This window comes from Danio rerio, chromosome 1, assembly GCF_052040795.2.
Source record: "Danio rerio strain M-AB ecotype USA chromosome 1, GRCz13ab, whole genome shotgun sequence".
NCBI classification, from domain to species: Eukaryota; Metazoa; Chordata; class Actinopteri; order Cypriniformes; family Danionidae; genus Danio; species Danio rerio.
In genome coordinates, this window is record NC_141021.1 from 9,853,753 (window position 1) to 9,865,688 (window position 11,936).

Consider the following 11,936-nt stretch of genomic DNA (forward strand, 5'->3'; position numbering starts at 1 on the left):
CAACCCTAACAGTATTATGTCTTAACAATAAAAAAATAAAATAAAAAAAAATTACTCAGATGAGGATCAAACCCAGGTCCGCAGCTTCATAACCTAATGTGCAAAGCACTGGACCACAACAGCTATGAGTTTTGAGGTGGCCCGTCTGAGTTATATCATCATTAACCTGCAGGCTAATGATGACATAAAAAAAAAAACATATATAAAAAGAGCAGAGCTGTGGTAAAATAATGAATAAGAAGACTGTGGTCAAGTAAAAAAAAAAATTATTTAAAAAGTGTGACTGCTGAGAGCAACAGATTCTGGAGCTAGGGACACCGGCCCTCGCGGCCAAAAAACGGACCGGCCCACCGGGAATTCTCCCGGTCCTCCCGATTAGCCAATCCGGGCCTGCTTACAGAGGACCTATTTTGCAAAAAAATCTTTTATAAGAGGTTTAAACACAGTTGTGTAGCAACAGTCATACATATCATGTTAATATAACCAGCTTCATAAGTAAAAAACTATTATTTTATTTTTATTTAGTGTCTGCAGAAACACTTTGTTTGATATTCTCCCTTTGTACGTCATCAAAGGGGGAAAGCCTCGCCCACTAGTGACAATCTCTCCCTCATTAGTGTAGGACTTTAGTCTTGTTTTTGAATCTGCCACTATGCTGACTCACAGGCAGTTGCAGCTCCAACTCTTTTTTTTAAAAGAGCCCAATCTCATTTGAATTTAAAGCAGCAGTCACCAATATTTTCAAAGAGTGATAAATCATTATTTGTGGAGTATTTTGAGCTGCAACGTCGTACACACACTCTACTGACACCAGAGACATTTTTTACAACTTGTATAAAGGAGCATAACAGGTCCTCTTTATTGATTTAAGATTCAAGAGTATACAATTTAATCCAAACTATTAATACAAACTACAATATTTTTTCCACAAAAAAAAAAAAAAAAAGAGGGATATTATGTTGTTGTCTAGTGTATTTGATTTAGGCAAAGCTTTATTTGTGTTCATGGGCTTGCTGGTGTTTATGTTCATATCTGTAAGTGAGGGAACTTTATGTGATGTTTATATAGACAGTGTAACCTCTATGTACTGTATGATGTGAATGTGTGTTGTGACTTCTCTCCTCAGAGTGGTATCAGTGCAGGAGTAAGGAACACATATTGTCAGACAGCGCTGGATATTGTTAACCAGTTCACCACTACTCAAGCCAGCAAGGAAATCAAACAGATGCTGAGAGGTACAGTAGGAGACGTTTATAAAAACACAGATTCACATAAAAATGTCAGAGGCTTTGTGAGCTTGTTGTTTTCTCTGTGTGTTCCTGCATACAGACGCATCGGCTGCCATGCAAGTGAGGGCTCTGAAAGATTACTGCAACAACTATGACCTTACAAGCCTCAACATTAAAGCAGGCGACATCATTACGGTAAAGAAACAATTCTTTTAGAGTATTAATTCATTAATTTTCCTTCCACTTAATCTCTATTTCAGAAGTCGCCACAGCGGAAGGAACCACCAATTATTCTAGCATTTTTTTTATGCAGCGGATACCCTTCCAGCCACAACCCAGTATTGGGAAACACCCATACACACTCATTCTTACACTACAGACAATTTAGTTTCTCCAATTCACCTATAGCCTATATAGCCACCTATGTCTTTGGACTGTAGGGGAAACCGGAGCACCCGGAGGAAACCCACATCAACACGGGGAGAACATGCAAACTACACACAGAAATGCCAAGTGGCCCAACTGGGACACAAATCAGCGGCCTGGTTGCTGTGAGGCAACAGTGCTAACCACTCAGCCACTGTGCTGGCTCTATTTTATAGTAATAATTAGATTTTTTGAAGCTTAACTAAGTCTTAAAGTGATAATTTACCTAAAAATGAAAATGTACTCACCTCTCAAGTGGTTCCAAACTTTTCGGATATTTTAAAGAATGTTGGAAACTGGTAGCCACTGACATCCATAGTAGGAAAGGCAAATAATATGGAAGTCAATAGTTGTTTCCAAGCATTTTTCTAAATATCTTTTTTTGTGTTCAACAGAAGAAAGAAACTCAACAGGTTTTTAACAAGGGAAGGATGTGTATATGGTGACAGGATTTTAATTTTTTAGTAAACTATCCCTTTAAATCCAAAGATGTCTTGCAACAGGTTTAGACTTTAAAGTGTACTTGTGGACAACATGGCACCAAAATGATCAAAATACACACATTTAGGGGCACAAATGCACCTGCACAATTAAACTGAACTGTTAATACAGATGTTATAAATAAAATCAAATCTAAAAATAAATAAGATATATGGCTGGGCATGTTGACCTTTAATTTTCATTTGATTTCATTTTCCTTCGGCTTTGTCCCTCTATTCATCAGGGGTCACCACAGCGGAATGCAGGGGTGCTGCTAGGAGGGGAAAGTTAGGAAGATTCCAAGGGCCCATGCCCTTTTTGGGGGCCCACAGAGATCAAAGATACTATTAGATCTTCAATTTAGCCTGTGATAACCCCCCTCTAATATTAACTTTCAGGCGCAACACCCCAACAACCACCCCTAACCTTTGCTCCCCACTTTTCTCTCCTTACTTTCGTTCTGTCATCCCCCCAATCCCACCACACCCCCACCTCCCGATCTTAACTTTCTTACAATGAACATGCAAACCCCACCTTTAATTTCTATTTATTTATTTATTTAATTTTTTTTATTATTGTCCAGCACTAAGTCTTATAACTAATCAAGCATTTCTATTTTGCTTATGTATACTCAAAGAAATAATAATAATAATAAAAAAAATATATATATACATATATATATATATATATATATATATATATATATATATATATATATATATATATATATATATATATATATATATATATATATATATATATATATATATATATATTTATTTATTTATTTTTTACTTGTTCAAACTACTTATTTAAAACTAGCTGAAACAACACAATTATTGAGATTTCATTGGGACAACTTACTTTTTTATGTTCAATCCACATAATTTTGTTAAAAGTGCTAACTTAATCGATTTGTGTACAGACAACATGGATAAATTGTATGCAGTATGCAGATACAGTGTATGCAATGACCAATAAAAGATGTTTTTGAAAAATCATGTGACAGTGAGGACTGAAGTAACATCTTTAAAAACAAAGATTAGAAACAAATGTAAATTTAATATATGTTAAATTAGAACATTGTGGTAGTATTTCAGAATTAGTCCATAATAATAATGTATAAACTAGGCAAACTATTAATGAATAAAATCTTAAATAGTGTTTAAAGTGTTGCATTTATTTTAAAGAAACAAAAACACAGAAATAATAATTTGTTATTATTGTTATAATTGAAATAGTAAAATAAAATGTATAGATTATAAGAGCATAGTTTATAATGCAGGGCAACACTATGGCTCAGTGGTAAGCACTGTTGCCTCACAGCAAGAAGGATGCTGGTTCAAGTCCCAGCTGCATCATTTGGCATTTCTGTGTGTAGTTTGCAAGTGACCAGAAAGTCCAGAAAGATAATTATGATATTGAATTACATTTATTGATGAATATTATTTGTATTATTATTTATATTTATCATTTATCATTTGACAAAACATAGAATTTCTTTGGCGGAGGCCCCATCAGTAGCTTGGTTTGAAAGCTTTTAGATCCAGCTATGACTGCCAAGGATGAAGGCAGGGGCGGAGCCCTCCCCCATTGGACAGGGCCAACCTGGTGGTGGTGGGGAGGATGGTGGGTGAACGTCTGCGTCGGTACCTGCAACCAAATTAATTAAATGAATGGACAGCTTATATATTCCTTGTGTCTCGTGGCTATTAGTTAAAATTGATTGTGATGAGTGACGTGACATTAGGTCTTCCTGGTAGAACCACTGCTAAAAGCTACATTTCTCCCCATGTTCGTGTGGATTTTCTCCAAGTGGTCCGGTTTCCCCCACAGTCCAAAGACATGCGCTGTAGGGGAATTGAATAAACTAAATTATCTGTAGTGTATGAATGTGAATGAGTGTGTATGGATGTTTTCCAGTACTAGGTTGCAGCTGGAAGGGCATTTGTTGCATAAAACAAGCTGGATAAGTTGATGGTTCATTCTGCTGTGGCAACCCCTGATGAATGCTGAGCTGAAGGAAAATTAATGAATGAATGAGTTTTTGATGCAAGTGCTAAAAAAATAACTGCCATTGAATTAAATCTTATTATAAAGTGTTAAATTATTAAATATTAATTAAATAATTATCAATTTATCAAATGGTACAATGTATGCATGCATTTTGGTTGATTCTTGCTGCATTCTACAACAGTTCTGTGTGACCTTCAGGTCTTGGAGCAGCATTCAGACGGGCGATGGAAAGGCTGCATTCATGACAACCGTACAGGAAATGACAGAGTGGGTTACTTCCCGTCCAACATGGTAGAAGTCATCAAAAGGGCAGGTGTGGTACTGCATCATCACATGAGCCTCCTAGGATGTCATGTGACACATATGCACATTTTAATACACTCTGCATCAAAGTCAGTCTGAAGCTCATCTGGCTGGCACTTCAGTAAATCTTCATGTGTGTGTGATCGGGTGAGTTTGTATTTAGTGCATGCATTTCTGCATACATACAGAATGAGTGTTTGTGTATTTGTGTGTTGTGTGTGTGAGTTAAGGATGGGCATTTTATTAATTTAAGCCTAGGTCACACTACGTGACTTTAAACATCAACAGATCGCTGTGCTGTTCATACTACATGACTTGATTTTGTGTCTTTAAATCACTGTGGTGTTCACATTACGTGACACTACTTAAATGATTTAATTACCATAGTGGTCAAAATGACTACATGCATTTCTGCTACTTTTTTGCATGTCTTTTTTGCCCAGAAACTTCCTGCTAGCATAAACAAAAACTTTCTGATAACAAAAACATAAATTTATTTCGGCTTTGTCTTTCAAAAGAGCATATTCTGTGTCGCGAAATAGCTCCTGTTTATTAAAGTGAAAATGAAAGCGAAGCCCAGACCTTTTCTAGAAGCTTTACTTGCTTGACTAGGCTGTATTACCAACAAGATCATATTTTTAGTGTAAACGCAGATTGAAGCGAGTGCATCGATGCCCATTTTGGCCCATCACAGACATGCTGATATGCTCTCTCATTGGCTGCACCTAGTCACTACATCTGACCACACATGGGGTCAAGTTGGCCGACTGGTTTGGAATATTTAGCATGCTAGATATTGGATTTCCATCTGCGAGGTGACAGCGACGCGTCAGCGAGCCTCTTTGATGCATTTTTCAGTAGTTCACATATAAAGAATGGAGAGCGCCAAGAACCCCTGATTTTTTCCCCATGCAGCTTGATCTGTCAGCAAACTTGTTAACTTTCAAATCTATCAAATCTCCAATCTGGCTTAAAATCCTGTAGTGTGAACTAGGCTTTTCATGCATTTAATAGATAAATTGACGAAGTATTAAATTACGTTGACGTCACTACTATTATCAGAACAAAATTGTAAATTTAATATAGCTGCAAGCAGCAATAAGGAATCCATAGGCAGAATGAGCAAAACAGTCCAGAGGCAGAATGAGCAAAACAGTCCAGAGGCAGAATGAGCAAAGCAGTCCAGAGGCAGAATGAGCAAAGCAGTCCAGAGGCAGAATGAGCAAAGCAGTCTAGAGGCAGAATAAGCAAAGCAGTCTAGAGGCAGAATGAGCAAAGCAGTCTAGAGGCAGAATGAGCAAAACAGTCCAGAGGCAGAATGAGCAAAGCAGTCCAGAGGCAGAATGAGCAAAGCAGTCCAGAGGCAGAATGAGCAAAGCAGTCCAGAGGCAGAATGAGCAAAGCAGTCTAGAGGCAGAATGAGCAAAGCAGTCTAGAGGCAGGATGAACAAAGCAGTCTAGAGGCAGGATGAGCAAAGCAGTCTAGAGGCAGGATGAGCAAAGCAGTCTAGAGGCAGGATGAGCAAAGCAGTCTAGAGGCAGGATGAACAAAGCAGTCTAGAGGCAGGATGAGCAAAGCAGTCTAGAGGCAGAATGAGCAAAGCAGTCTAGAGGCAGAATGAGCAAAGCAGTCTAGAGGCAGAATGAACAAAACAGTCCAGAGGCAGAATGAGCAAAACAGTCCAGAGGCAGAATGAGTAAAGCAGTCCAGAGGCAGAATGAGCAAAACAGTCCAGAGGCAGGATGAGCAAAGCAGTCTAGAGGCAGAGTAAGCAAAGCAGTCTAGAGGCAGAATGAGCAAAGCAGTCTAGAGGCAGGATGAACAAAGCAGTCTAGAGGCAGGATGAGCAAAGCAGTCTAGAGGCAGAATGAGCAAAGCAGTCTAGAGGCAGAATGAGCAAAACAGTCCAGAGGCAGAATGAGCAAAGCAGTCCAGAGGCAGAATGAGCAAAGCAGTCCAGAGGCAGAATGAGCAAAGCAGTCCAGAGGCAGAATGAGCAAAGCAGTCCAGAGGCAGAATAAGCAAAGCAGTCCAGAGGCAGAATGAGCAAAGCAGTCTAGAGGCAGAATAAGCAAAGCAGTCCAGAGGCAGAATAAGCAAAGCAGTCCAGAGGCAGAATGAGCAAAGCAGTCCAGAGGCAGAATGAGCAAAGCAGTCCAGAGGCAGAATAAGCAAAGCAGTCCAGAGGCAGAATGAGCAAAGCAGTCTAGAGGCAGAATGAGCAAAGCAGTCTAGAGGCAGAATAAGCAAAGCAGTCTAGAGGCAGAATAAGCAAAGCAGTCTAGAGGCAGAATGAACAAAGCAGTCTAGAGGCAGGATGAACAAAGCAGTCTAGAGGCAGGATGAACAAAGCAGTCTAGAGGCAGGATGAACAAAGCAGTCTAGAGGCAGAATGAGCAAAGCAGTCTAGAGGCAGGATGAACAAAGCAGTCTAGAGGCAGGATGAACAAAGCAGTCTAGAGGCAGAATGAGCAAAGCAGTCTAGAGGCAGAATGAGCAAAGCAGTCTAGAGGCAGAGTAAGCAAAGCAGTCTAGAGGCAGAATGAGCAAAGCAGTCTAGAGGCAGAATGAACAAAACAGTCCAGAGGCAGAATGAGCAAAACAGTCTAGAGGCAGAGTAAGCAAAGCAGTCTAGAGGCAGAATGAGCAAAGCAGTCTAGAGGCAGGATGAACAAAGCAGTCTAGAGGCAGGATGAGCAAAGCAGTCTAGAGGCAGAATGAGCAAAACAGTCCAGAGGCAGAATGAGCAAAGCAGTCCAGAGGCAGAATGAGCAAAGCAGTCCAGAGGCAGAATGAGCAAAGCAGTCCAGAGGCAGAATGAGCAAAGCAGTCCAGAGGCAGAATAAGCAAAGCAGTCCAGAGGCAGAATGAGCAAAGCAGTCCAGAGGCAGAATGAGCAAAGCAGTCCAGAGGCAGAATAAGCAAAGCAGTCTAGAGGCAGAATGAGCAAAGCAGTCCAGAGGCAGAATAAGCAAAGCAGTCCAGAGGCAGAATGAGCAAAGCAGTCTAGAGGCAGAATGAGCAAAGCAGTCTAGAGGCAGAATGAGCAAAGCAGTCTAGAGGCAGGATGAACAAAGCAGTCTAGAGGCAGGATGAACAAAGCAGTCTAGAGGCAGGATGAGCAAAGCAGTCTAGAGGCAGGATGAGCAAAGCAGTCTAGAGGCAGGATGAACAAAGCAGTCTAGAGGCAGAATGAGCAAAGCAGTCTAGAGGCAGAATGAGCAAAGCAGTCTAGAGGCAGAATGAGCAAAGCAGTCTAGAGGCAGGATGAGCAAAGCAGTCTAGAGGCAGGATGAGCAAAGCAGTCTAGAGGCAGGATGAACAAAGCAGTCTAGAGGCAGGATGAGCAAAGCAGTCTAGAGGCAGAATGAGCAAAGCAGTCTAGAGGCAGAATGAGCAAAGCAGTCTAGAGGCAGAGTAAGCAAAGCAGTCTAGAGGCAGAATGAGCAAAGCAGTCTAGAGGCAGAATGAGCAAAGCAGTCTAGAGGCAGGATGAGCAAAGCAGTCTAGAGGCAGGATGAGCAAAGCAGTCTAGAGGCAGAATGAGCAAAGCAGTCCAGAGGCAGAATGAGCAAAGCAGTCTAGAGGCAGAATGAGCAAAGCAGTCTAGAGGCAGAATGAGCAAAGCAGTCTAGAGGCAGAGTAAGCAAAGCAGTCTAGAGGCAGAATGAACAAAGCAGTCTAGAGGCAGAATGAGCAAAGCAGTCCAGAGGCAGAATGAACAAAGCAGTCCAGAGGCAGAATGAACAAAGCAGTCTAGAGGCAGAATGAGCAAAGCAGTCTAGAGGCAGAATAAGCAAAGCAGTCTAGAGGCAGAATGAGCAAAGCAGTCTAGAGGCAGGATGAGCAAAGCAGTCTAGAGGCAGAATAAGCAAAGCAGTCTAGAGGCAGAATAAGCAAAGCAGTCTACATCCACATCCTAGCAAGCAACTACATAGCAACAAACTAAAACTGCCCTGCACAACCAGCAACTGCATAGCAATACACCACAAACATCCAGTAACACCTTGGCAACTGCAAAGCAACAAAATAAAAGCTAACAAAAACATTCTTGCAACTGCACCAAAATCTATAACAAACAACCTACTGTAGCAACTGCAGAGAAACACGCTGAATTCTGCCCAGGACAACCTAACAACTGCATAGCAACACAACACACAATTACTATCAAGATTAAAAAACCTTCCAGAACACCCTAGCAACCTTGTGTCATAAACAATTATTCGTTGTATTGTTGTAAACAAAGTGAATTTGTGTATTTTCATGATTGTTTAATGCTGTCTTGTTGGAGTATTTAAATACATGAGAACACATGAATGCCCATTCTATCTTTGTGTGTGTGCGTGTGTTTGTGTGTTCATTCACTCTGTATCCAACTGTCCTGCCCTGTATCACCAGTCAAGTGATTGTAATTAGAGGCGTCAGCTGGAGGAGATGAAAGAGAGAGAGAGAGTGGAGAAGAGGGCAGAGGAGAGCGGCTCATCTCTCTGTCACTGTTCAGTCGTCTTTGCGTCCACCTGTACCATCCTTTCCATCCCCCTCTTTATTTTCCTTCAGCCCACATCAGAAACTCGCACTTCTGCAGTCACACACACACATGCAGACAGGCTTTCACACATTCATATACACACACATCAGTGGCAAACACGGCTTCTTAAAGTCGGCATGAAAACAAAACTGACTCTTTTTATTTTTATGTGTGTATTGCAGTGCTTGATAGTAGCAAATGATGTCTGTGTGCACTTCATTAGTTTAATTGATTTTTTCTTCTCATTGGGGCGGGGGTAACAATGCATTTATGGCAGTGTTATCAGTCCTTTAGGGTGGGGTTATCAGGGCATTTAAGGCAGGGCTATCAGTGCCTTTAGTGCAAGGCTACCAGTCCATTAGGGTGGGGCTATAAGTGGATTTAAGGCGGGGTTATCAGTCCTTTAAGGCGGTGCTTTCAGTGCATGTAAGGCAGGTTATCAGTCCTTAAGGGCAGGGTTATCAGTGCATTTAAGATGGGGTAATCAGTCCTTTCAGGCAAGGTTATTAGTTGTCTAGGGCTGTGCTATCACTGCATTTAAGGTGGTGTAATCAGTCCTTTAGGGCGAGACTATTAGTCTTTTAGGGTTGGGCTATTAGTGCATTTAAGGTGGGGTTATTAGTGCATTTATGGCAGGGCAATCAGTGCATTTAGGGCGGCGCTACCAGTGTATTTAAGGAGGGGTTATCAGTCAATTAGGGCGGAGCTATCAGTGCATTTAGGGTGGGGTTTTCAGTCATTTAGGGCATAGCTATCAGTGCATTTAAGCCAGGGTTATCAGTCCTTTAGGGAAGTGCCATTAGTGCATTTAAAGAGTGGGGGCATCAGTGCACTTAAGGCAAGGTTATCAGTCCTTTAGGGCGGGGCTATCAGTGCATTTAAGGCAGGGTTACAAGTCCTTTTTAGGCGGGGCTATCAGTGGATTTAGGGCGAGGTTATCAGTCCTATAGGGCAGGTCTATCAGTGCATTTAAGGCAGGGTTATCAGTCCTTTAGGGCAAGGCTATCAGTCTTTCAGGGTAGGGCGATCAGTGCACTTAAGGCGGCGTTATCAGTCTTTAAGGGCGGTGCTATCAGTGCATTTAAGACAGGGTTACCAGTCCTATAGGGTGGAGCTATCAGTGTATTTAAGGCGGGGTTTTCAATCCTTTAGGGCGGGATTATCAGTGCATCTAGGGCAGGGCTATCAGGGCCTTTAGGGAGGAGCTATCAGTCCTTTTGGGCAGGGGTATCAATGTGTGTCTCATTTTGCCCGGCTTTCGCTGGAGGCAGTGGTTTGAATACGAATTTCTTTCAGTAAAACTCTTCGTTCTCATCATCATCGGACATCTGGATACATTCTACACCAGAAGGTGCCAGTGGTGATTCCAGTGAACAGTAATCCTTCACAAACTATCGTGCAAATCTTCCTGCATTTTGTTAGCATCTTCCACCAATCGGTTCCTAACCACCCTACATTTGTTTCTCATTTCTCAAAACCACTTCATGTCAAGTCACAATAAAAAGGGACAGCCTTATCTTACATTTCATGCTGACTTTAAGAGTGAAGAAACAACAACAGCAGTGTCAGAATATTTAGATTTGTATTTTTTTATTTTTTATTAATTAATAATTACTATTATTTTATGCCACATGGTTCTCAAACTACTGCCTAACTAGTGCCAATGGTCATTGAGGCTGTGTATCAAATTAGCAGAAGCAGTAGTAGTAATAGTTGTAGTAGTAAGATAATTTTGGACCAAACTGTGCAGCCTAAAACCAAACAGTGAACCTGGAAAGGTATTTTAAATAGTTTTAGCAGAACTTTTATTTTTCCTCTTACCATTCTAATTGAAAGCTCATTATCTTTTTTTTTTCAAAGTCCTTATTTTGCTCTTACAAACTTCTATTTAGGCCTTACACCCAAAATAACCTCTTGTTGAAGGGCAATCAGTATATTGATTTTTAAAATCAGTTGTACAGGTACATGCCATAGACTCTCATGAGGCTCTATGGGCTGTGTATCCACAAAATGCACTGCCGGGCAATACTTTACTCTTTTTATTTATTTATTTATTTATTTATTTATTTATTTATTTATTTATTTATTTATTTATTTATTTATTTATTTATTTATTTATTTTATTTATTTATTTATTTATTTTATTTATTTATTGTCACTTCAATATTGTAGTGCACCAATATTGATTGTTTTTAAATGCTGTACATACAGTAGATGACACTTCAACATTTGAAATCCCTATTACCCCCCTTTCTCATGCATGAATGTAGTCTGCATGCATAACATAGCATAGCACATAGATCATAGTTATTAAGTATTTTTTGTTCTGTGGAATTCATTTGTAGTTATATGTTTTCTTGAAATAGTTTGCATGAGTACACCTTTTTTAATTTAGTGTTTCTAATGTTTATGTAACTTCATTTTTCACCTTGCATGTTAACTTCGAGGATAAAGCTAAGCTCACTGATAGAGTTAGCTACTTTTGCTTGAACATGTTTTGTTTTGTGTTTCCTTTCCTGTTTTCTGTTGTTCTTGTTGTTGTTTGTGTTTTTTGGGTGTTGCCGTTCTGTCGTACCCAGGTCCCTCAACCCAACAGTATCTTAAGATACACATCCGTCCGCCAGCAATTGGTTCAGTTATCATGGTGAACGGTGACTCGTCCCACATTTTCTCCCTGCCCCTCACCCCTCCACCACCCCCTGCCCTCCCCCTCACCCATCAGCCCCTCTTCACCTCATTTGGCTATAATATGCCCACCTGCAGCACAATTGGGTTTGAACCAGCCTCCTCCTGCTCAGAGGAGCCGCAAAAAGACACAGGTATAAACACACATACACACTGACATCAGCAGAAAAACAACACACACATTTATCCATCATGAGCATATCATATCATACACTTACCATATTTATTTTCAAAAGCTTTATTGTTTCTTTTTTCCATTGTGTTTAAC

General features: G+C 40.5%; 1 protein-coding gene across 1 annotated transcript in view; it reads left to right on the plus strand.

The window, feature by feature from the left end:
* Window positions 1–11,936, plus strand: part of LOC147846683 (caskin-1) — a 64,868-nt gene extending 52,932 nt beyond the window's left edge. Inside the window, exons 8-11 of the mRNA XM_087236701.1 lie at window positions 1,127–1,235; window positions 1,330–1,424; window positions 4,350–4,464; window positions 11,563–11,936. Coding sequence (XP_087092827.1) covers window positions 1,127–1,235; window positions 1,330–1,424; window positions 4,350–4,464; window positions 11,563–11,825 — 582 coding nt within the window. The 3' untranslated portion in view covers window positions 11,826–11,936. The remainder of the gene's footprint in view (window positions 1–1,126; window positions 1,236–1,329; window positions 1,425–4,349; window positions 4,465–11,562) is intronic.